The sequence below is a fragment of the Lepeophtheirus salmonis genome, chromosome 14, assembly GCF_016086655.4.
Source record: "Lepeophtheirus salmonis chromosome 14, UVic_Lsal_1.4, whole genome shotgun sequence".
Lineage (NCBI taxonomy): Eukaryota > Metazoa > Arthropoda > Copepoda > Siphonostomatoida > Caligidae > Lepeophtheirus > Lepeophtheirus salmonis.
In genome coordinates this window covers 17,800,841-17,828,575 of record NC_052144.2, presented here as the reverse complement: position 1 = coordinate 17,828,575, position 27,735 = coordinate 17,800,841, and the positions used below count along the sequence as shown (strand labels likewise).

Here is a 27,735-nt window from a genome sequence, read left to right as displayed (position 1 = left end):
ATGATTTTTAATTACATTTCCTTCGCTTCAAAAAACTTCAATATTGTAAGTTTATATGATATATATCAACATTTATTAACTCATATATATATTTAAAACTATTTGCTTTTTATTGAAGTCTTAATTCATTATTATTATCTTTGTATATAATTGATGTTCATGAAAATACAGTTTATTTATAAGAAAAAATTAGACGATAATAACTTGAAACAAACACGAAACATTTATGATATGTTTGTATCAAGTTGTTATAATTTTTTTAAAATCTTTTACACTTTCATAAAAGGTAACTTATATTTTCAAAGTTTTTATTACTTTTGTTCAATATAATAGTGGACAATTTTTGTTGTTAATACCATAAAACATAGATATTTTGTATTAATCGTAATAGTTTAATGAGTTGTCCGAGTTTTCAGATTTTTTTTTTTGAATTATAATTCTTGCTCATTTCTAAGAAGATGATGTGTAATGATTCAATGATTATACACCTTCACATTAAATTTATGGACTTATTTTAGAAAAAATTTGTCAAACTACTCGAATAGAGGATTCTTAAATTCATGTATCAAATAGCATACATATAGGGTTATGTAAATTTTGTGATACTTTAGGACTAAGAAGTTGAATGTAAAAATTAAATTCATTAGATACATTCTCATATAATCGGTTATTTTAATTTCTATCAACTAAGAATAAAAAAAAGAATATATGCTGAGGTAATTCATACTTAATGAATTAATTAAGTAGAGTAATATTTGTGATTTGGCGTAAATATTAGTCACATGTCTTGATATTACAATAATTAAATTTTTTTAGTGTACAACTTCTATACAGCAATTAAGCTTTTCCAACCTATAGGAAAAATATATTCTAATACTGCGTAATGTAAGATTTTAAATTTTCATTAACTCTTTCTATGGTGTTCGATTCCAAAAATTTAGCTGGTCAACTCAATAAAGAAATATTTTGGCGTTACAGCCACTCTTTGGTTGTTTTTAAATTACAGCTGATTGGATAATCAAGACAATACATCTCATTTTAACTATACATAAAGTATCATGATAAAAAAAACTGAAATTTACTTGGGTAAAAAGCTTTATAAGGATTGTTATAAAATATTTCATCTTCCCTTGATCGAAATTTTATAGATCCAACATTGACAAATTATAATCTAACTTAAACACCCTCAATTATTGAGGCAATAAGTTAGTAATTTGGACTTGTGTTACTTTTATTCAGTTTGCAAAAATAGTAATTAGCTATTTTTTAAAAAATAATAATGGTTCAAACTTACACTGGTATCGGACCTTTTTTGGCCCCCTTCATCGAATGGTGGAAGACAAGTGTAACCTGCAATGTGTGTTTCGAAGAGCCAAAAAGTGCAGACCACCTCATCAATAGATATACTGCTCTTTCATATGAGAGACATCAAACATTGCAAAAAGAAGACGAAGAACTTCATATATTAAAATTTATGAAATGTACAAAAAATGAAAAACAAAATGGTAGAAAATAATTTTAACATCAAATAGTTTTATGGAACTCCTGTAGTATCACATTCTACATTCTATCTTTGTTTGTGTGATCGTGTTCATTGCCTTATGTTTGTATTGTTTTATTAGATATGCATTTATATGAAAAACAACATTAAATCATTTAACTAACTGAAAAACTGTACCTATGAGACGTAGCAATTTTTTGAATGCAGTTTTCTTAGTATCGTTTGTATTCCTCATTTTATTTACAAATTTAACTCAACTATTATGTTAGAAATTTTATTAGGGATCAATAATTAATAACCATTTGAATAATAATAATAAATAATTAAGTAGAGCATAAATCCATTGGTACGTACATTATGGGCTGATTTATGCTTCTTATAAGAATCTAATTTTATGGATTGTGTCTGAGTAGGATAAAATAACAACCATACCTCAAATCCTCAAAACAAAACAAAATTACACATATTTCTTTCTTTTTTTGTGAACAAGGCATGAAATTGGACCATCTTAGGTATATGCTTACATATCTACACACATAAATGCATCAATGAAGAAATGAGAGTGATATTAAGGTTAAAGATAGCAAGCAAAAATTGCATATATCTTTAATTTATGAATCTCTTAAGACATAATAAGAAAAAATATGTAATTTTTGTGTAGATTATGGTATTGATTAATCTATATGGTTGTAAAAGAAGCATTTTGGACTTGACAAAAGATGATGATACATTTATCACGTTCGATTTGTTCACCTTTTTTTAGATGCACATAGGTAGGACTGATATCTATGTAAAAGTTTGCTATTATTTATAAATAAAACGACCAAAATGTTATTTTTACTATTACATGTTAATTAATTGATTAGTTTTGTGCTTTTCTTGCCAATTTTTTAATTTTAAAATATCATTTTTGATTTAAATTTAATGTAAAAATAAAAACTGAAATCTTCACGACTTACGCAAATAGATTCCAAAAAACTGCATGTTTGTGTCCTTTAACGGAATCTGTTGACATTAATTTAATTTATAAAAAAAATTCAATTGACATCACAAAAATAAATTTAGACGTTGGTTCTTTTTGATCAGTTTTGCAAATAGCTAACATTTTTTTGTACGCCCGTTTTTTTGGAGTTGCCAACATGAAGAGTGAATTTTCTTTTCCTAACCTATCACCACTAACATTTAATTTCTGAGAAGTGAACCTTCCTTTTCGACTAGAAACAACATTTAGTTAGTTAAGAATTTATTGCTGTTTACCATAGTACATACATATATATATATATATTATGAAATAGTGGAGAAATGCATACATTACAAAACTGTACATATATACGGCAAAGAACACGCCCACACAAAGGGGTATATGTGCTACTACACCGGAAATGGATCTTAAGTCCTACTTAATTTTATAGTTATTATCAATAATTTGTTTAATTTTTTGTACATTTCATAAATTTAAGAATACAAAGATCTTGATCTTCTTCTTGCATGGCTTGGTATCTCTCATGTGAGAGCGATTGACATCTGCTAATAAGGTGGTCTGTGTAGCTTGAACAAATAAAGATCATGTTTTGACGCGAAAGTTTGACACTCTTTTGCTTTCGTTTCTTTCATATGTGATGTGTATGTTTCATTCTTTGATCTTCCCTGTATCTGTTGCACCAAACTTCGAAGAAGAAGTCACCTGCCACCTTCTTTATGCAGCTAGGAGGCGCTCCAACGCTCAACTGATTATGACTTTCAGTACCACTTTTTGGATATTCGTTTCCTGAAATATCTGAATGATATACCGAATTATTACATTTTTTGATGGCTTGTCTTGGTTAAGAAGAGCTATCCCTGATTGTGTGATGGTGATTATTTCTGCTTGGAAGACATGTCACCTCCAGTGATAGCCCATCCCACACCTGTGTTGCCTTTCTCATCTTTGGATCCATCTGTATATATAATTGTATCAGGGTGTTCAACTTGGCGATTGTCGACCCATATACTATTGCAGATGATATAGTCACATATAGAACTTTGTCTGAGGTTAACTTTTTACCCAATGACTGCCTTTGGCATGTTCTATATACGGGAACATTTTGTAACTTTTTCTTTCAGGTGATTGGTCCTAGCTACATACAACATACAGGCTATCATTATTGTATCCAAAACCGGTGTCTTCATAAAAGACAAAGAGTAACCTGAAGGATTTGTTCAAAGTTATAAGTGAGAGTCCTTGTTAGAATTGAGGATTGATGCCGGAAAATTATATCCTGTGTCCTTGTTTATTTTCTTTTTCTACTTCTTTTGAGTCACAGCTGCTTGTAGCTGATCTAATGAAACGTCACAACACCTATACTCCTCTCCTCTAAAAAATTGTTCAAATTGTTAGGTTTACCATGTTGATTTTCAGTTTCTATTTTTAAAATGCCAAAATACCACCAATTATCATAAAATATTATATTTGGTAGTAATACGTGCAGTAATAATTTACAGATAAGTCAATAAATTAAAATATCTTAATTTAGATGGGTATATGAACATAATTAAAATAATCTTACTTAATAGTATCCATCTTGTAAAATAAAAATAAATCTGATTTTAGTTACAATATATGATTGCTTAACAATTCATAGTGGTTATTATGTTCCGACTGTTCCAGAGTTAAATTTTTGGATAGTCAGATATAAAAAACGGGTTTATTTGTGTGAATCATTGTAAAAATAAAATTTCTTAAACTTACTTAAGCTCAAATTTTGATAAAATATTTTGGTTTGCAAATAACGTATTCCAAAATTGATATCTCTAACATTTTCTTCATTACAAAAAATTGGATAATTTTAAAATAATAATTAATACATGAAGTTTGTATGATTATTTATATACTCATTATAGTGATGTGTCGAATATTTGAATCCGCGTTGGCACTGAACATCAAATATACTATTTCAAAAGTGCTAAAAAGGTATCATTTTAAGTTAAAAGAATAGGGGATAAGAATGGTGTCAAAGCCCTTCCTCTGTCACCGATCAAAGGTACTTTGTCCTTCGACCTCTGAAACCACTTGAATACCGAATGTTACCATTCACATTCTCTATTGTTATCATACAAAGGAAAACTATCCCATGTTCTGTATTCATATAAATGAGACCTAACCTTATCGATGATTATGGTTTAAAATGTCAGAAGAACAAAAAAATAATAGATGAATAGGACATAGAAAAACACTTTTGATAATTCCATAAATTATTTATTTATTTTATAAATATATCTGGTTTAACATTAAGAAACTCACACTGACAATTTATTGATTTTTAGGATGACGAGGGGATGAACTTGGATTACAATTGATAACATAAGTTAATTCTATTAAAAGTGTAGTGTTATTCTTAGGCCATTTTTAAACAAAACATTTCTTTTTCATAGTTTTATACAAATATCTTATAGAAGATTTTAGTTCAATATTATGTACAATATTTATTTAAAAATAAAAATATTGACTTAGTTCTGAGAGACGATTGATTATGCTATAATATCCAATCAATCATGTTCATTTTAATCTTGATAATAAATTGTTGATTTGAGTCACATGAATGTGTACGATTGGTAAACTTGTATATCTCAGGATTTTATCGATGAGGGAATATGGCAAATAAACACTCAGTGAGGTTGGCTAATAAATTGTGACAACTATTAGTATTTTTAACATACATACATTTTTATCTTTCTAATGATCATTATTGCAAACTGATCAATTAAAATATTTTATTACATTAACGAAGTTTTGGGTATGAGACTACCATTAATAAAGATACAACCAGTTCAAACTTCAACTTAGAAGAAATGTAATTATTTTATATAATAAAAACATATGCAAACAGTAGGAAATGAGCGTCGTTTACTTTTTATTAATTTGTTTATATACCTGAGAATAGTGGCACCGCCTTGCGTTTATTATTAGTTAATGGGTATATATATTGATTATGACAACATAATACATTATCTCCATATTGGAGATAATGATATTTTTTTAAAATTTGTCATACCCTCAGTTCTTGTGTCCACCATTAAAATGGTCTGAAAATATTATATTACATACGGGGGGCTTAGATCAAAAATTTTATTGCGTGCACCGGCGATTTTGTAATAAACAGGTGTTTGGTGGTGTCTCTTTTTTGCCAATAGAAACATTGTTTATCAACAAGTTTTTGGCATCATGACGATAGCTGCTCCAGATATAAAGAAGATTAAATTTATAGAAGAAGAACGGCATGGAGCCGTGAAGATGATTTTGTCTGCATTAACATGGAGCTTTCAGATTTGGGAGTATCAAACGTGACTGGCGTCCCAATCCAGAACTTGTTACAAAACTCAGTCATGTCTCAGACAAGGTGCTGAGTCAGTACTGCCATGACTTCATTGGGAAGGAAATATATGGCGACCCAGCAGTCCAGATGGAGTATTCTGTCTAGGGCTACGTTGAATCTAACACAAATTGAAGATATCATACTATCAAAAACTCTCTGATTACCTCTATCAAGGAAAACATGACCAATATTCCAAGTAACTACCTGGTCAACGCCTGCTCCTCCTTTCATACTTGGATCCAGGCTATGATTGATGCTGAAGGAAAATATATCAAATGATCTCTTTCTTATCATTTGTATGTATAATTTAAGCCAATTTTAAGTAAATTTACCAAAAATTGTACACTCAGTAACAACATAAAGATTTTTTTAAAACGTGCCGATTTGATGTTAATATTTTATATATTTGTTCATTGTGTACTTTGTACACTATTAAATAGGACCACTGTTTTTATCGTGAATTTTTAGTTTTTAACTCTATTTATGGTAATACTCTGAAAATAAAAAATGATTATTAATAAATACTCAAAAAATTATCCATTGCGTAAATGGGCTAACCAAATAATCATATTAGCATTTTTTTTAGTAAAAAAATTCATAAAGAATTAATATCTTTGATACATTTACTTATTGAAAAAAAAAATCATTTTAGGTAATTTGTTAGAGTATTAACTTTTTGAACTATTAAAAATTTAGACTATGGGAGAGCTTTGGTCCTCCAGCAACAATTATTGAGAAAATTGAGTTAATCGATTTTCAATGTGCATTTGTGAAATTTTTTAATATGTTAATTTGAAACTGCAAATGGATAAATAATTTTTTCAGGATGATTATTCAAGTCTGAGTTAGTCAAATAGTGTCAAGTTTCTAAACAAAAGTCTTAGGATTGGCCAAAAAATATTAACAAGTAAGAGAAGATGAAAATTTAAATGCAATATTTACAAAACGAAGAAACTAACTGTGTGGTTATACTTTTTGAATAAGCCCCAAGCTTAGCAACTCAAAAGTTGTTGCCAGGTTTTTAATTGAAAAGTTCTGATTGAAGAAGGGATTTAACTAAATAATAAAACAATTAATTGAACAAAGAACTTGTTTATGTTATAATAGAGTTTCCATATTTTATAATGAACCTTAACTGAAAATTCGTATATAATGTTCATTTCTCTTTTTTTTATAGATTACTCTACAAAGGAATGTACTTAATATTTTTCGGTGGTCGAACAGATAATGAAAATAACGATTTTTTCCTTTCACATCTACTACTAAATAGTGCAACATAGTTTCATATGCAAAGTAAAGAATCTTCATCCTAATCATATCAACGGGGCACTTCGACACAGCGCATCAGAACGAGATTGTATCTACTAACGTACACTATGCTTCTATTACTATTTTCGCTATTTCTGTTAGAAGGACTAGGTATGTACATAATTGATCTATTTTTGTAGATACAAAACTCTATAAAATACTACATATTGTGGGGTTAGAACCAAGGCGTCGTTTGTGGCGATTTTATGAAATAGGAAATATTGCTTATGAAGTTACAATTGCAAGTAATAAATTGATTATTTTCATGTGAACCAAGACTTCTTAAAGCAACGTTTTAATACAATGTCCTGTGTAAACTACTATAAGATAAATTTAAAAACTATTTGTTGGAAGAATGAGGATGAAGAAGGTTACTTATCTCAAACTCACCAAGGGATGAGTAGAACAGGCTACTTAAAGCTTTGAACTTTAGATTTTTAATCAATGATAGTAGGGTCTTTCTTCATTTCAGAGTTTAAGTATATTGTAATATGTTCAATGCAGCTGGAAATTCCTCTTTAAAAAAATAGCAATTTTATTTTATACTATACTTAACAAGTAAAGAAACATAATGTTTAGAGTTGAAATGCCGTAAGTCAAACTAATTACATATATATATACATCAAACCAATTTTCTGGAGTTATAAGAATGATGAAAAGTATGGATTCATTACATTTTCTACATACGTTGTGTATTTACGAATAGTCATACATTTACATAAAATCAAGGAAAAGGAAAAATAAATTGTAGCACATTCATAAAGGCCTAATGTCTTTCCCTATAACTACCATCATTTAATGGCATAGATGTAATTATTTGATTAGACTCTAATGGGTGTTTTTATTCTCTATTTTATACTTCTTGTCCCACTAATATGAAAAGATTTGAGTTGTTTTACGCATAAAATGGATGTGGAATTGAATTTAAACTTCTTTTTTTACTTACATCAAGAATTCATGAGATTTGAATGTGTCTTTTTTTTTGGGGGGGGGAATATTTTTTCCTTTATATATATATATAAACTCTAATAGTACTTCTTCCATTCTTAATGAATATTTTATTTCATTTTCCTAAAAAGAGCACAAATTCTTAATATTCTTTTTAGTTTTTTGAAATACAAAACCCAATAATTTTTGTACAGTACATAATTAGTAACATATTAAACTTTAATTTTTTGTAAATGTTATTCCTTCTTATTTATATATATATATCATTTTTTTGCATAAGAAATATGAGCCATTAGTGAACTCGTTTTTCATTTGAGTAGTAGTTTTATGATCCTTTATTATTTGACAATATCTATGTGGATATATTATCTGAAAGAGCATATTTGATAGTCAGATGTTGATTTCATGTTTCTTTTCTCCCTATCAGTTTTCTAAAACTTCATTGGTTGAATTGAAATTAGCTCTTGTTGAGTTGTTATGAACATTTATCAACAACCATTGAATAAAATAATTCCAAAGTTCGGAAAAATGGACCTTGGGCGTTTTTGCCGTTTTTTTAAAGGAAAGATTGCATGATACTCTAAAAGTGGCAACGTGGTACAAATATTAATCTGAACTACTACTCTATAAGTTTCTACTCATATGGAAAACAAAACCAAATATGTGTAAACAAAGGGTATAATCTAAGTATTAGTTTCAGTGAATAAAACATATATATAAACATTCATATTTCTTAGTAGCATCTAATGCATAAAAATTTCCATTTTTCATTGCAAAATGAATGTTTGCAGAATATTTATTTATATAAACTATGTGCATATGTTTATGCATGCTGTTATATTTATCCGCTTACTCAACAGTATATTATATTATAAAGCACTATAGGTTTGTTTTTCCTTCAATTGAATGGATCACGGCAATAAGAGGTCACTTAATATATAATAATTGGATACCCGTAATTTCATAAATAATGTATAATTCATAACATTTTTGAAAAAAATTTCATAAGGGTTATACATAAAAATTATATTTACTATTTTTTATAAACCTTCAAAAAAAAAATTCAGTATGAGTAAGAAAAGACATACTCACAACAAAAAGATGGAAATCCAATGAGTTGTATAGTTACTTCTTAGTTCTGTATTTCTTTAAAAAATCATTTAAATTCATTCAGTTAAAGCGATTATTTAAAAAAAACAAAAACTAAAGTATACAATTACTCCATTTAACCTGAAAAGTGCCCCTGAAGTCAATATACATATTGTATATTTTCTTCTTTAAAATCTAACTTACGCACAATTTGTGGAGATGAAAAATAATTAAATACATCTAAAATTTGAACATAACTTCTTCAAGAATTCTTGTCGATTACTTGATAACACTACCTGGAAATTTCTTTTTTTTCTTCACTGTTCTGCCCAAGGTATAAAAATAGAATCAAACATGTGACCAAATCATCATTTATAATTCATCTGGAAGTACTTTCTCATAAATCAAAAATGTTTCTTGTGGAAAACATAATTTCTTATTTTTGAATGTTGAATGTAAAAAGAAAGTTCGTTTTTCGAAAAAAAATTGATCGAGTTCAGACATAGTTTATGCTTGATTTTTTTTTTTTTTTTTTTTTTTTCGAACAACAAATATAACTTATTTTAGAAAGCAAAGCTTTCATAATATTGAAACTTTCATATTTTTTTGTTCGTGCATTTTACAAATAAATTCATGTTCTTAACAAATGTTTACCTCACTCTAAAAAGAGAGAGTTTGTACTATAAAAAAATAGTTTATGCTCAAAATGTTAATATTTTTACAAGGATTAAATTTCATAATTGTAAATAATTGTGTGCAAAAGAAGGGTTTCGAACAAATCCATATGTTAAATAAAAGTTATAATTTTGTCATATAAGATTGCAAAGGGGGGAGGAAATACACAAATTAACATTTATCAAGAAAATGCAATGTAAATGTTAATTGAAGTTTGGTCATAAGTGATCAATAAATAACACTTATGTTAAAATTATCTCGCAACTATATAATTTTGAAGGGAAACTCATAGCTTAATAAATGGGGTATAACCCATAGACGTCAGTCAAATATAGAGGCCTTCAAAGGATGGCCATAGAACACCTTTCAACACTTTTTTATAGGGTATACGTAAATCACAAAAATACCTTATTGGTTGTAGAGTAGAAAATATTTGGACAAACTTTTTTTTTTTTTTTTAGATAAATGTGTATAGTAATTTTTCATTTCTTTATCCCTTCTATTCATGCATAAATATGATATGTCCATTTTTTATAATAATATTCTTCATCACACTACACAAAAAACATTTTCCCCTACGGACAATAAAAAAACCTGAACTTTTGCAATTTAAACACGGAGAGATAAGGACAATATTTGCAATCTCAAAAGACTTAGGCCCATTGCAGACTTGCCATAAAATACAAAGTAACATTTCACGTGATTTTAAACAATTAGTTCAACTCATCTCCACCACCCTGGATACTTAAGAAAAATTACTTCTACCACAGAATATGACTTTCTGAGAGGAACAAAATCCACTTCCCTAAACCCAAATAATTAAACTTAACTTTTATCATAAGCTTTCATAAGTCGATTTTTACCAATTTTTTTTTTTTTTTTTTTTTGGTCTGAATTGTGTATACCAATTTTGTTAAATGTTCTTTTAATTGGTCAGATGAAATTGTACTGATTAAGCATAAGTAAATAAGATAGTATTAGAATAACTACGGCTGACCTGAAAATTGTTTTTGAAGTAAATATACATAATGTGAAGTAAATTTTTTTAAGCGTATTTTCGCTTTATTTTGACAATAAAGTTAACATAGTTAGGATTATCCAACTTATATCAAATATGTGCCCATTTTAAAGGCAATTTCATAATTCCACCATTGAAGAAGTCTTCGTTCCTATTGGTAAAAGACATGGACAGCTCATTTTCAAAAGCTCTTCTTGAGGCCAGTTTTTTACCATCCAGAAAATTTTGCAAATGCTTGAAAAGGTGACCATCACTTTGTGCCAGGTCTGTACAATACGACAGGTGCGATATAACCTTCCATCCAAGCTCTCGGAGCTTCTAGCCTTCAACCTCCTTTGACCACGATTTTTTTGGTCTGTTGTTCTCGCATGTGACTGACCCCTTTTTCAACGACAGTCACCATACGCTTCAAAATTGAATCAATTTTGTTAAGTTTCAGCAAAGAGTTGCAAACATAAATTAGGTCCAAAGGTTCTTTTACGACAATTTGTGTGCCACCCATACATCGAGTTTCTTCTTAAGGCCAGCTTTATGAAAATGATTTCCTAGCGGCTTTCTGTCTAATCTTCAGATCTTAAGCAATTGAATAAGAGCTCAAATGCCGTTCCATTTCACTATTTTATTGATTTTTTCGATGATTGCCCGCCCAGAGTAAACCTCATCTTTGACGTCTGTATTACCAGAACGGAATCTTTAGAAACAACACTTTACTATTGCATTCAATACTGTATTGGGTCCTTAAACAGCACATTTTTTGTGGTGGCCTACTTCTCCTTTACACTTTGGTCGTAGTGTTACTGAAGAATGTATCGAATTTTATCTTTATTAATTCCATTTTGGAACGCTGTAACACAAAAATGGCTTCACGAAATACAAAATTGTCAATTAACTTTTTTTAAAGTATACCCTGAAACTTTAAGCTTTTTTTATGCAAAGTATTCATTGTGAAATATAGCTTGCTAAAGACATCCAGCGAAAAACGCTAAGAACTTTTTACTTAACCTACTATTTCTTTCTCCAGAACCAAGCCTACGTAAATTTATTTTAAGAGAATGTTTCTCATGGGCGCTTTGTTCATTGAGCTATATCTATAAATCAATTTTTTTTTAAATTTTATGCTAGTTTTTTATACTTTTATTCTTTTTTAAAACTTTTTATTATTCCAACCTAATATATTTAGCTTTTACGTACTCAAATATTTGTATAGTCGATGGATATAGGTTTTAATTATCTGGGCTGGTCAAACAAAAGAAAGGAATAATAACAAAAAATTATTAAATTGGCTTCATAATAAAGTGAAGGTCTATATAATATGGTCTGGTTTGTAGAAAAGAGAATATCAATTCCTAGAAGTGTTTTTATATATCTGAAGTAAAAAATCGAGAATATTTGAATATATTTTAAGTTTTTAGTATTCTTGAGATAAAATGTATAATCCAACCAAAAACAATGTAATGTTGAATATCTTTTTTTCTAATAATATTTTTCAATTTCTTTCAAAGATAATAAAATATACAGACGTATGTATGTGAGTAAATAAAGAAAAACGAGAAAAGAAAAAAAAAATATTTGTAATGTAATAATGTAATCGGGATTGGGCAGTTTCTTTCTTATTCTCAAGTATATATCCTTCCATTAAAGTGATAAGGTCTCAAAATAAAGCTTCTTGTAACTACTTTTACTTTATTATTTTTTTCATCATTGATTAGTATAATTCTTTCTATTTACTTCTATTCACGTATCCTTGTGCATCGAGGAGAATCTGAATTATTGGATTATAGTCATATAATTTTAAAAAAAGAAGAAGATTATTATTGAATAAACTCCCTTTTTCAAATTTGATAGAACAAAAAAATGTTGCATGACTAAATTACGAAACCCGTGGATATTAATGGAATCAAAAATGACAATTCAAAAACAATTTGTGATATGTATAAAAAGTATATTTTTTATAGAACATTTCCTCTTTTACAAGCAATAACAGCGTCAACGCGTAAGAAAAATGATTAACAGCTTTGGACGACAAAGGATTTGTCCATGGCGTAGCACACCATAGGAGTAGGAGGTATAGTAGTATATCACTAATTGATTTGTCGAAGGTATTACTTTTGAAAAAGAAGAAAACATCTCTCAAGAAAGTTATGTTGTGGCTTCATACAGAGGCTATAAGACTGCTCATGTAAGCGTTCAAGCGAGGGTAGAGTGAGTTCCATCAAGATTTTTTATTCCTTTAGTAGCTTTTTCGGCTTGTTTGAATTTAGTATTATTTGATAGTCCATTTATTTCTCTCCTACTTTTTGACATAGCATGGTAAGAGTAGCTATCTTGGATAATTGCCGCTCTTATTTCTATGAGGATATTATTAGATTTACTGAATTCATTCACCAGAAGGTTACGTCTATGAACATCATAGAAGATATGGTGAATTCCATATTATTTATAGCCTTCACAAAGTTTGCTCCGTTGTGAGTGCTACCTGCAGTGATCTTGTCCTGAACTTCAAAACTCATCAAGAACAATTCCCAACTCTTCCTTAATTAGTTTTGCAGTAAGACTTTATCGAACTTTTTAGCAATCGAGGACAAATTACTGTAATTTTTGCATCTGTGATTATGCAAAAGTGGGCGGTCAGTGCAAATAAGCTTACACTGTTGAGATATGCCCATAAGTCTCCTATCGATTGTATTTGATAGGAGTTCACAGTCAGCCAATTTTGCTTTAAGTTCGTGAAATAATGTTTTGGCTTTGTTAGAAACAAGACCTTATAAAGAGGGCTATGAGTTGGCAGGACATATCTGTTGTGTAGTGTTTTAATGTATTATTTTAATCCAGAGTCTTCAACAATCGATAGTGGCTGCAGACCCTTAGCAATTAAATTAAGTACAAAATTTTTTAGAGACATGGGATCCACACAAAACTTATTTTTAAAAAATCGGTAAAAAACAACTCTTAATTTACCAATTATGTCATTCTTTCCTAATTTTGAGCTATATATTCAAGTTTCAATGACATAATATATTGCATGAAATTAATAAAAATGATATTTGTGGATATTTTTATTAAAAAAATGGAGGAAAATTTGGCCCAAATTTTATTTAATGGCTTTAAAAGTTTATTTGAACAAATGTTCAATAATCTGATAGAGAAACATAAGTTTATATTATAGTGCAATTTAGATGTACAGATGAATTTCCAGATGACTGACTTCCAAAATCAACTTGAAAATTTTATATTCTTTTAGTAGTACCAAGTCTCTTAACCAGGGGAAAAATTTACTACCATTGGTAAATATTGTTAACAAATATTGTATAATTAATATATGTGTATATATATCAGTTCCAAGAAATAAATTATTTAACTGTTTTCTTATTAATATATAGTCCATATAATATATACTAGGTAGTAATAAAAAAAAAAAAATATTATTGGAACCAGTATAGATTAAAAAATTTAAAAAATGGTACATCGACTGCAAATGATTAATTTGGTATATACTATTATTAGGAGTTATAAGGGGGTATTATAATTTAAAAATTAGCTCAAGGAAATAAGTAGATTGTTTAACTTCTAATTATATCATCACAGTCATTTAGTGTGGAATATTATGGAATTGCAATGAAGTTCTTCAATTGTTAATGAAAGAAAACAAAAACAATGGATGTCATATACCACGGCCTTACCTCACAAATGGAGAAATGCACTCTGTATTTTGCTGTCAACTGTTATTCTTTCTATGAGTGTTCTGTTTGTTGATTGTATAAATTGAGCTGCTCTTGTTAAGTTGTAAAAGATTAGCAACAATACTTAAATACTTTTTTCATAGAACATGGAAAAAATTAGCTAATAATCAACTGATTTAGGCCCATTTTTCTATTTCCTTTTGGAAGACAGGTTGCGAGATACAATAAAAGTAATAGTGTGTGTCGCTTCTACGTATTTATTTTGGTGTCAGGAAAAAAAGGCAAGGGGTAAAAAAGGTTGTTTGTCAATCCCTGAGTCTTGCCCTATATAAATAATCCATCATGTCTAATTATATTATAATTCATAACGGAGAATTAAGCAATTCTTCCCTTTGAACCACAGTCGTGTTTCTTGATTTTTTTATATTAATATATAATATATTGGTGATAAGTTTTATATTAGTATTAACGATTCTTGTAACTTTTCTACATAGTCACTTTTCCTTTTTTCTTCCCTTGTTATTTTTTCCACTCCCATTTTTTTCCACCATTTTTTTTCTAAATTCAATCCTTCTTATCGTTGATACTCTGGACTAGCACTAATTTAGGTTATCTGAATGTAAAAAGGTAGATTGTAAATTTGTTAGTCTCTTCTCCTTTACCCAATAATTTTTGTACTTTAAATACAATCAATTTAATCCCAATCTAAGTTTTGAGATATTTTTTACCTATTTAAACGGATTTATTTGGGAGGGTAATAAAGTTAAGATTATGTAAATTTATTTCTTTAGAAACCTCACGTGGATCCTTCAAAGACAAACTCACAATATCTCATCTATGTACATAGCATATATAATATATATATAAAACACACATGTATAACTTCATGTGAGACTCATGTTAAAGGGGAATAAAATGGTGGTTAAAGCGATTAGGGTAAGACACACACACAAAGACACGCTTATCTATCAATTTATTTTAGTGTTTGTGGAACATGTTATAAATTATATATGTAGATGAAGGGAGGTAGTAAAGAGCTGAGTCTGGCTTGCATTTTATTAAATCCTATTAGGGACTAAATATGTTTATTTTAAAAAGGGAAATAAGATGACAAACTATTTGAATAAATCTAATTTAAAAATGTCAAAAGAGTAGAAAAAGTATTGAAATATTAATTTTTTTTTACATAAGATAATGTTGCTAAGTGTATCCCTAGGGTAAGGAGATACTGTTTTTAGTATGAGCGGAGTAAGGAATAAAAATAAATGTTGGAGCACTTTCTTACTTTATTTTTTTATTTGGTTATTTTAAAATCAATATTTTCACTTTTTTGGAAAATGAAATCGTGAACCCCTTCCTTGTATTTGCAAAAAGGTGTTATAATATATTGTGTCCATATTTCGATAATGGTTTTTCTAGAAATGATATAATTTTTCTATGTTTTAAATCACTTTTATTTTGATTACCAGATAAATCAAAGTGCTGTTTGTATGTTCAGCTTAGCTCCATAAGGGTTACTTTTTTCAAATTGTGGTGATTTTTAGACCTCACTTATAATCTTATGGGTCATTTATAAACCACGTGCTTATTTTTTAACATAACTCTTAACCCCCCTTTCAAATGGACTAACGTGATTTTTCTTCAACACTTCCCAGACAGAACCACGTGTTTTTTACTCCTTCTAAAACGCGAATAATACAAAAAGAGTAATCTATAAAAGAAAAAAACAATTTTTGGGTGATAATTATTACAATATATCCTAAATTTGTATTACTATTAGATTATAGAAATATAGAACTATAGTTTATAAACTTAGTAAAGAAATAAAAATTACTAAGAAATAAAATACTGTATGTATACTTGACTAAATATGTATTTGATTTCATATTTAACAAAATGAGATACTCGAAAAATTAAAATATAGGAAATTTTGTTACCAATGTAGTTTTATTATTTTTATTCAAGATTTTTTTCCGGTACCTTCTTGACAAATTTAAATGATATATATATATATAATTATATTTGAAGACATTGTTGGAAAATATAAAGTTATTTTTTCTACAAAAATAAGATAAAAACGAAAGACAAAAGGCAAACCAAGTTGTGTCATATTACTTATGAGGAAACTAGCTTTTTGATGATTTTTTTAAAAGAACAAATATATATGAAAATGATACATTTATGTATATGTAATGGATACCATTTTTATACGTATCTTTATAATTTTTTTGGTTGGGATTTTGAGTTCTCATTTCAGTGAATAAAGCATATAGATAACTACACTGCGGAGAAAATACAATAGATATTCTTTCCTAAAAATAAAGATTTCTCTTCCTTAGAAAAATTATTTTGCCAGTTGAGTTGTATGTCTCTCTTTTTTTTTTCTTCATTTCCATGAGAGTTATTTTCTTCCCCTCACAAGATTAAATACATACATACGTGCTCAATTATGAACCTTTGTTCTCTTATAATAATAATGGGTTGAAATACGGTCTTAGAAAACACAAATCTACATAAAAACATACAAAATATATGCCAAGAAATATATATTATATTAATACATATTGTATATTTTTGCTTCGTTATGAAAAAAAATATCTCACAAATGTGGAAATAAAGAATTCTTTTGGTCATTAGTTCCTAAATTAAGCATAATTTAATTGATCTCGAAATGTTTATTCATCCATTTCCTCAATTTCTTGTAAAGGTGGATATTACATATATTTTGCTATAGATATTTATATAATGCGAGAAAAAAAAACACATTTAAATACTTCTTTTCGTGATAGTTTGTGTCTTTAATAGAGAAATCAAATTATATGACTTCCATGATGTATATGTTTATTAAATTATAATTGAGTTGTAAATTCTATATTGTCTCCTTTCATTTTTAATCTATCCCCACCCCCTCTGGTGTCCACGAGGGCCTTAAGACGTGACACGTTTTTATTATGTATTTTTTGGACTTCATAGTCCAGTATTCGTTTACGGTGGCCTTCATAGCTGTAGTGTCTTGTAAGTCCTTTCATATATTAGTTTTAACTTTGTGTACCCTTTTAAACATTTTATGCAATCAATTTTATGCTTAGCATAGTCCTCCCTTTTTGCCCGGGGATCGGGTCACATCCCTATTTTAGTTAAACTATATAATATATTCTGTTTACGTTATACCACGTCCAGTATCACATCTTTTTAAATTCATTTTTTGTGACCCAAACACATTTGATTTTGGTTGTCAAGATACGGTTGTTGTAGAGGACACACCAAATTGTCTGGTTGTATCTTCGAAGACATGAAGAAGTTGCTCACTATTAATCCGCATTAAGACTTCTACGTAATAATACGCTTCCATATGGCGTCGGCACTGCCCCTACTATCGTGCACGCTACGCAGGAGAAACTTTTTGAGGCCTTGAGTGGAGTTATGTGTACATAGATGACTTGTTGATATTCATGTGCACTCGAGTAGATCACATTATTAACTTGAACGCTTATTCTCCACTGGCATACGCCTTAAGAAGAAGAAATGTCTTTTGCTAGTGGGACAAATTAATTATCTTGGTTTAAAAATTTCTTCTAGAGGTGGCTCTCCCGAGCTAATCCGTCCAGTATTTCTTTTGCCAACTCCAACATCGTCTACTGAGGTCAAATAGTTCTTTGGTCTTGTGCAATATTATGGGAAGTTCATTTAAGATCTTGCTACGATCGTTGCTCCTCTTCATGAGTTAACGAAGAGTTCGGTGGAGTTTGGTTGGTCAAATGAAGCAGAACAAAATTTCTCTGGATTTGAGAACAAGACAGTGGAGTCCTCATACCTGATGTATTATGATCCAATGCTCTCTCTAGTCCTCACTACTGACGCCACTCCCCTTGGCTTAGGAATCGTTATATCCCCAATGGACGATGCAATCGAGCATTTCGTACCATACAACAATGACCATGATTATTTCGTGATTAAGGGTGCAGATCCTGCACTCTACACTCAACCCAAGTCGTAGTCGAAAGGGTTATAGTCGGCTGAATACTGGGGTTATATTTCTTTGGTCCAGAAATTGATTTCAATGCTGAACCATCTTTGAGCCGCTTTGCCAGTGTGGGCAGGAGCAGCACCGTCTTTTTGCAGGACTACATTATAATCCAGAAAGTTATTCCGAATTCATGCGAGAAAGTGAGCCTCCATATTTTAGGACACGAATCTTCGCGCGACTGTCACGTTCAGACCTCATTTTCTGGATATTTTAAATACATATAAATTATTAAAAAATTTACACAGTATAATGGATGGTTCAACGTGCCTAATTATATTTGTTTCAGTCTCTAAAAAAACTCCCCAAACCTCTCAATTTACCAACAACCTAGTGTTTGGATTCTTGTGCCGCACCTGGTAAGTCCTTGTTATACTCAGAGTATAATTAAGGATTGCTATAAGATTAATTCCTTCCAACAGAATTGCCGTATTAGATACGGAGTGGGATTGTTCTTTATTTCCTCCCTCGTCACAGCTACCTGCACCTAATCTAATGGAACGTCATGATAGTTTATCTACTCCTCTTCAAACTATTATTCAAATTGTAAATATTACAATGCCAATTTTGTTTATTATTTTTACAAAGCGAAAGTGCTTTGAATTTACAATTGTAGTTATCTTTTATTAACAATTTCAAGATATTTTTAAAAGTAAAGGTTAAAACATGTGTATAATTTGAAAAGTATTTATGTCATAATAATTCCAACTTGAGTCCATCTCAGGCTCTGGACTTGTCCAAACTCTTAGCTTGTTTCATAAATAAAATAAAATGGGAAGAAAATCTTTTAAACCCGTCTTTGTTTTACAGCGTATAAAACAGTTATATCATAATGTAATATAATACGAACTAACCTGTAAAAAAGAAGTTCAATGCTAATTCTAGGACTATATTGTGAAGTGTATTACTCATATTATACAAATTTATAAAAAAAACTCGGATATTTGGGTAATCCTTTCAAGTCATTACTTTTTAACAATCTTGATACAAATCGACGTAAAAAGTATTTTGGGATCTGAATCTAGTAGTATTTGACTCACTGTTCCGATTTATTCGTAAAATTTAGACGCATTATGCTGCTGTTTTATTTCTCTGAATCCTCAAAATGGTTAATTTTGATAAGTCTATTAGAAACTTTTAACATAGGAAACACTACTAATATTAGATACAACTTGCAGATGATAGGCTCCATATTCTGTAAATATTTTTAGAAACTTGCCAGGAATTTTAGTACAATAATTTTATAGTCTGCGGCATATAACTAAGTCAATCAATTACTAAGTTTATCAATATTTTTTTTCTAATAAGCATATGTCATTTTGCTTCATTATTTACTATTTCATTGAAAATACAATCGAAACTACATAAGCCAAGGGACCATTGAAGTATGTCTTGTAATCAAAAATAAAAAGATTCCGTAACCAGTATATAAGTTCTAATAAGGGAATTGATTATTCATTCATCTCTATTATTTATATATAAATTTAAAAAAAATAGAAATGACATTTAATATTTTTCTAAAAGTCAATCCCGAGACGAAATTAGCTCTTTCATTCCATTGATAACCCTTACAATCGATTTGAAGACTTTTCTTTTATGTAAGCTTTCTGTTATATTATTAGGAAGGATATTTTTTTTCTTTTTGTAAATACCTTGTTAATACTATATTTTCACTTATTATTTTTTAAAAAAAACATGAGTTTTAATCTTTTGACATATTAAATACAATATTCTTCAGTATTACAGTAAAATCCTTAGACAATGGTATTCTTGCGCATTTAAATTTATATAAAAGAACTCGTACTTTTGCTATTGCGTAATTAATTTCCGCTTGGTATGGGGCCCGAATAAATATAAGAAAAATCATTATGCAGAAGAGGCGACTTACAATTGAAAAAACCAAACAAAAAACACTCAATCTCTTGGTCCATAATTTTAAATTATATACGTACACTCGAATAAAAAATGTTATGATGTCTCCAGTGATTGTTTACAGAAGAGACATGTTCTCCTTTTCAGATGTTTTACCATATAAACTACCCAAGGTTAGTAAGTTGTTAACTACTCTGTACTTCATCCAAAATAATGAATAGTCGGTCATTCTATTAAGGCCTCTGATTATTTCCCCGAACGAGGCACTAAAGCCAACCCTATCTTTCTTCTTTTTTATTTGATCAAAAAACTAAAATCATTCTCAGCCTATTGTTCCCTATTATTTTTATTCAATTAAATAAAATATCCCTAGGTCCAGTTTCTTTTCTCTTAAAAACCACCCTCTTCAAAATTCTTTCTCCTTTCAAAATCTCATTTGCTGTAAATTCACCATTTTTATTAAATACTTCTCCCAATAACCATATCTTCCTAATACACATTATTTGTTTCAGAGTTATAAATGTAAGCTCTTGTTTGATTCAGAGTAGAATTGAGTATAGAAAAGTAGTAATTTCTGCCTATGAGTATATATTTGCCTAATAGAGAGTGAAACTTGATAACATATAGACAGAAGTAACTCCGATATCAATCCTCAAATCTACTTCCAGTCCAGCAGGGACTTACACTTATAACTCCCGAGAAGCAAACCCCCAGTGTTACTCTACCTTATTCATGAGCACACACTCTTTATCCTCAGATGTTCAATCCTGAAGAATTAAAGAGTAAAGATAATAGTTTTGGAATATACAATAACACTGATTAATTTTTTTTTTGCTTGTCTGAGGTCAATGTCTTATAACCCTAACAACTGTTTTGGAAATTTAAAAAAAAGTTTCAAATTGCCAAATTGATTTAAGGCATATTATATAGGTTGATGAAAAGTAATTTCGTATTTCCTGTCCTCTTTATTTAACTAAGTATATCTTGTTCATTATTGATCACATTGGACCAAACGATATAACTTTGTAAAGATGTAAGTGTATACTAAAAACGCTTTTTGACAATATTGCATTAGACTTGTTCAGTCGTGAATTATCGTGCGTTGCGTAAGGAGGAATCAAAGGAAGAAATTAGCCACACTTGTTATAAATCATTGAAATAAAACGAAAAATACAAAATTACATTTCCAGAACTAAAATGTCATGTTCAAACATTCCATAGATAATTAAATCCTTATAAAGTGTATGTATCATCTTTAAAAATCATAAATCATAGTTTTTTTTTTATAAGAAATAAAAATATTCATACATATCAATGTACATAATATATTTGGTATATTTATTATCGATATATTTTTTATAACTTCTTATTTTCTTTTCTTTAAATGTTAATCTTCGTCTTGTTTTCTTTATTTTCTCAAGAAATATTTATTTTCTTTATGCAAATTTGAATATAAACATCTGTAGTTAATAGTGCATAAAAAGACGTTAAATAAGAAAAAGAAAAAAAAGAATTAATATGTAAGAATGATAACTCAATATACTTATTTAGGCTTCTATAATAAAGGTACATTAAATATACATATATACGAGTATATCGAGGATTATTTTTTGGTAATGAAAGAAGATATTTTCTGCAAAAGCTACATATGTTATTTGTTCATACTATGCACTTCTGTAATAACTATTGAGAAGAAAACATCCAAGTATTAAGTCCTTGTGATCATAAATCAGAGAGAGTAAATTTGGATTACAAAATCTATTATGCCTTTACACACAATTTATTTCTAAGAAGTTTGAATATTACAGTCTTCAAACCTTCCTGTTAAAGTAAAGAAGTTCAGTGATTAAGAACTTTGTTTATTTGGAAGAATGAAAATATTACGTTAGTAATTTTTGTGCATTCAAAATTTTATTAATTACGACATTTCAACTCTTACAAACAAGACATATTTTAAACCATATAATCTCTTTAATTTGAAAGGGAGAAATACCGAGGTTTGAATATTATAATATGAAAAGTTTTAGGAATAAGTTATTATTCATTTATTTACCGGGCCTCAGAAAGTCTTGGAACATAGTGAACGTTGAACAATTAATTACACTTAGTAGCTTTAAATGAAATTCTAGAGAATTTAAAAAAATAATTAAATCTTGTTTATTCTTCGTTAGACAACATTCGTTATGAATATGAGCAACTTCTGCCTCCATCACACGCTCCACGCGGACTCAATACTACTGTGACGTTGTCTTCAGGACTTGCTTTCAATTTGCCACAAGATGATGTAATCAAGAGGATTCAGGTCGGGGCTTTGTAGTTGCCAGAAATCCTTTTCTAGAAATTTCTTTTTTATGGCCATCCAATCCTGCTCAATTTATGTTGTATGTGCAGAAGCTGTCTTGTCGAAAGTAATAATTAATTGGCTGCTTTCTTTGATTGTTTTGTGATCTTGCAAAGCTAGGAAAGCAGTATCGGACCCAAGGACTGATAGGACCGGTACTTAGATTGAACTGGACTAGAGCTAATAAAGAAATACTGACAAAACACTATTCGTACGTACTTACAAACTTTTTCTCTGTATAATTCATGATGAGAAGACAATGAGTGAGGAATGAATTGGAGTAGAAAGGATGTAAAATAAAAAACAAGAAACAAATATGTTAATTAATCATTTTTTTTTGTATGAAAAAAATAAAGAGACATTGAAACATACACTTTCGCGTGGAAATGAGTGGATCTGCAAAAGAAAATGCAAAGAAAATTAATATATATATACAAAGTTGTTTTTTTTTACTAATTGGGAAAATAATATAATTTTCTAATTGTCTTAGTAAATGAAAATGATAAGTTTGTAAAGTTCTAACATGAATTTAGTCATATTACAAAAAAACTATTTATTTTTTAGCTATTTTAGCACATACGAACAGTTAAAGCACTTTGTTGTTAATATTTTTGAAAAAATATGGTAAAGTATTTTGTAGACACAACCTAGAAATATTTTTTTTATTTTACAAAAGCTATTTTCATTATTCTTTTATTGTTGAAGGGAGAACAATAAGGATAAAGTAATCACTAGTGCATAAAAGATAAAATTCAACATTCAATGGACAACGCGCTCGGGCGAAATTATTCTCTTGAACTCAATGTGCGTAGATTCAGTGTCCGGCTATTCCTAGAGAAGGAAATGCACGTTTTATATATGGACTTTAAAGAAGATTCCTAGGTCAAATGGAGTTAATGTAATACTATAATGTTTATTTATACTTAGTCAGTGCAACTCCATCTGACCAATTAAAGGAACAGAAAAACAAAACAAAGACTGATGATTTGTTGTAGAGGTATAAGTGTAAGTCCCTATTGGGCTCAGAGTAGAATTAGGTTCGATATCAAATTATTTCCTGCCTGTATCGTTGCTAGATACGGAGTGGGAGTTTTGTTCACTCCTTTCATATCCATAGCTCCTTGCCGCTAATTTAATGACACGGCTTATCCGAAACTTTTTCAAATTATAAAACATGTCTACGTTAATTTTTGGCTACTTTTTAAGATTTTAATGCATTAAAGATGGGTAAAAATTAGTGTTAATCCATATTATGGTACATTTCGTATATTTTAAAACCTCTTTTAAAAGTTTTTCCTTTATATTAAGACAACACTAGAACGGCGCGAGTACCATTTTGACATTGTCGTAACGTATTCTTTATAGTTCAAACCTTATCCTTCCAAAAAATATATATATATTATTAAGCATAGCACTACATCTAAAAAAGTTTTGGAGCTATAGTATTTTTAATTATCCTAAAATTGTTTAACTGATGTAAACTTAAAATTAAAATGTCAAAAATATTAAGTAACTACATTAGATAAGAATTAAATTCTTGGATATTTATAAATATATTTGATTTGAAGATCTGAATATTTGTCAAAAGGCCGTAGGATTAATGATTTTTCTTTAAGGATCCTTTTTGCAATTGGTAATCATACGAAGATTAACTGTTCTTTATGAAAACACTTTTTCACATGGATGTTTTTTTTTTCAATTGTTTAATTATTATTTGTTTATAATTATAATTATTATGTCAATTGAATTAAAATATTAAGCAAAAAGAATATTTATGGATACATGTACCAATTACGTAGTTATTGCACTTCACTCTTAGCAATGTAATAAAATTGCAAATTCCAACATTGATAAATGCATTTTTGAAAGCTACTAATACAAATTGTATATAATTATTTTCTTATTATGAAGTTACTAACCGCTTTCATTTCTTTTATTTATTTTTACAAGATGTCCTCACTTATCAGTAAAAATTTATGATGTAGAGTCACATATATACATATGTATAATGTATCTAACTAGAGCTGTAAATTCTATGAATAACGCTAATAATATTTATTCTGGAAAAAAATATAAAGTTTGTGAATTCATTTGAATGATAACACAAAAAAGTAATCATATTACTTAGCTATAAAATTGAATTGCAAAAGAAATTTTGGTCCAAAAATCTGTAATGTAAACCCTTCTTCAACCATTCTAAAGCAGTAAAAAAGAATCCCAAAATAAAACATCTTAAAAATATGATGAACAAAGTTGATCCATTCTAATAATTACGTAATTTAAGTTTTGTATAATTTTTCTTCTATTCCATCCATTTTGCACGTGCCAATACACTTCTAAAATTACAAGCACGAATATAAGACATTGCGTAAATATAAATCTATACTTTTGAAAAAAAAAAATATCCTAACAACGTGAGTTAGGGGTTTCAAGGTGATATAACTTGCTTTTCTTATAGTTCCAATATTTAAAAAAAATTCTATGAAATATTCATTTCTTTATTCGAATTTTAAAAGTCAAATTAGTACCCATTACTTTTTCATTAGATTCCTTGTATTCTGTAACTAAGAAAACAAAATGAAGAACCAAAGAACGACTTTTAACTTAAATAATTAATTAAATCATGAACAAGGTATTATCAAGATAAATAAAGAATTCCATATAATCAGATTCAATGTTTGAGGACCTTATTGAGAAGTATGTAGATTAAAAGGAATTATAAGGAACATTTTTATAAATCTGTGGTAGGTATAGTATACCAGTTTAACGACACAGAGTTAATAGCGTACAAAGTAATTATAGCCTGTCAACTTACTTCTTGCAATGAATTGTGATTTGGGAAGTTAGGAAGGTAATCATAGCATCCGCAGCAAGATATGCTGCCTTTTCCTCGCGTATTTCGAGGGGTAATTCCTTGGATTTGGTTCTATATTTTCCTTTTTGGTCATCTTAGACAATGTCATATACTCAAATCAATAATAAAAATGTTCCAAAAATGTAAAGAATGATGGGAGAAACGTCTCTTGGGTATTTTTTTAACTATTATTCTGAATGATGTTTAAATTTAGTTTCTAGTTGTAGGGAAGTTCTATATGTTTCTCCGTTATAAGTGTATTTTAGGATTTTGGAAAATTATTATTACCCTATTGTGTTTGTTTTAGTTCTCTCCATGTGTTTATATTTTTAGTAATCGTTTGTTAAAATTGTTTTTTTTTTCAACACTACATGCTTCAAAGGAATGGAAGGGGGATGTTGGGCGATAGTTAAGAGGGATCATTTTCAAATTGGAATGTTTGTTTATGATATTTATTTTCACATTCGCTCTTACTTTTTGATTATAAAATGATTTTATACAATTTTGCGTATATTTTTATAAATAATACAAACCCATGAAAAATTAATCAACAATGACTATTTAACTTAAAAATAAGTACTAGGATTTCTAAGAATATGTTGAAATAATTATTTATGTTGATCATTTATTAACTTTTTTTATTTAGTATTTTTATCATGATAAAGCCTCACAAATTACAGAACAAAATTGTGACTTAAAACGAAATAAAATCAATTAAGACCTCAGGTTCAAAATGAAATCCTTTGACCGTTGATGCATATATACAATTTGAACTAATAAAGTTAATATACTTCTTTTATGAAATATATATAATTATTTATAAAAAAATACTTACTGAAATATTTATGGATGTCTATATTAATTAAAATATTTAATTAAAAATTCAATTAAAGTTACAAGGGACTATTAAATTGATCTTTATGGAGAAATGGAAGAATTTATTGTATAGTGACATAAGCTACCAATTTTTATTAATTAATCCTATTAAACTACGGCAATTTAGTTTGTCTTTTTCTAGATTAGACGTAGTTCTTATTATTATTCTTTTTTTAGGGGGGGGGGAGGGGAAATTTATTCATTTTGTTTGGTATTTACCTATTTCAACAATTAATTAAATACATATATGACGTCTTCATCATTGCGTTACTTCGGTTTATTATGCAATTTTTCACGTCAGTGAAAATGCTCTATTATATAGGCATAAATATGGTAACTGACAAATTACTTTGGAGTTTCAATCAATAAAGCCATACTAAAAATAAGGGGTTTGTAGAAAACAAAACTATTCAAAAAGAGATGGCTTAAAGTTTTAGCTTTTACTTCAAAGTTCCTACATCTGAAAATAGGCAATATGTTTAGTCAATATTTGGTAATTGTATTCAACATGATGTTCATTCTACTGGGTGTCCCCAAAATATACTGTACACTTTTTAAAATTGATACAGCTCGAAACTGATTAAAACAATGGAAATAATTCAATTTGTATGAAATCGCATGATTCTTTAACTAAATACTAGGAAATATTTGTTAACATTGAATTTTTTATTACCAAGTAAATCAACCATGGCTTAATTTCATCTAAAAAATAATTTTTCTGATTTTGGCTTTAGAGAAGCCTGTTGATGTCTACTGCACCACTGTGTACATGGCCATGGACATCTACCACGATACTGGATGTTGTACCAAACGTACTGCAAGAGCAGGACAATCCCAATCTCTTTGTTTTGAAAGGTTGGTGCAAAGTGTTTAAACCAAAGTGGAGGAGAACCTAAGAACTTTGATTCGGCAGCTGGTGAGGGGTAGTGTAATCAAAATAAAGATGAGGCTGCCTCTGAAACATGCAACCCAGTCAAAGAAGAACAATTTGGAGGTAGAAGGGATTCTGTTTAAAGGACTTTTGGTAACCTTCAAGCCCAAACCTCAGCCCCCTGAACTATTTTGTGTGGACGTATGTGGAGCAGAAGACCTATGCTATTACAAATTCTAATGTGGAGTATCTAAATAAATCTATTTATTTTTAATGGAACGATATATCTTCCAAAAGTTTGAAGTCCGCCTGCAAGTCCTTTCTTA

The 27,735-nt window shown here is 28.9% G+C and overlaps 1 protein-coding gene across 6 annotated transcripts in view; it reads left to right on the top strand.

Moving 5' to 3' along the window:
- LOC121129813 (zwei Ig domain protein zig-8) overlaps positions 1 to 27,735 on the top strand; it is a 335,418-nt gene that overhangs the window by 131,493 nt on the left and 176,190 nt on the right. For all 6 annotated transcript variants that reach the window (XR_011783558.1, XM_071893322.1, XM_071893323.1 and 3 more), the window contains one exon: positions 7,031 to 7,272. Coding sequence is in view for 5 of the 6 variants with exons in the window: in XM_071893322.1 (XP_071749423.1) it covers positions 7,230 to 7,272 (43 nt within the window). In the remaining variant the exon portion in view is untranslated. The remainder of the gene's footprint in view (positions 1 to 7,030; positions 7,273 to 27,735) is intronic.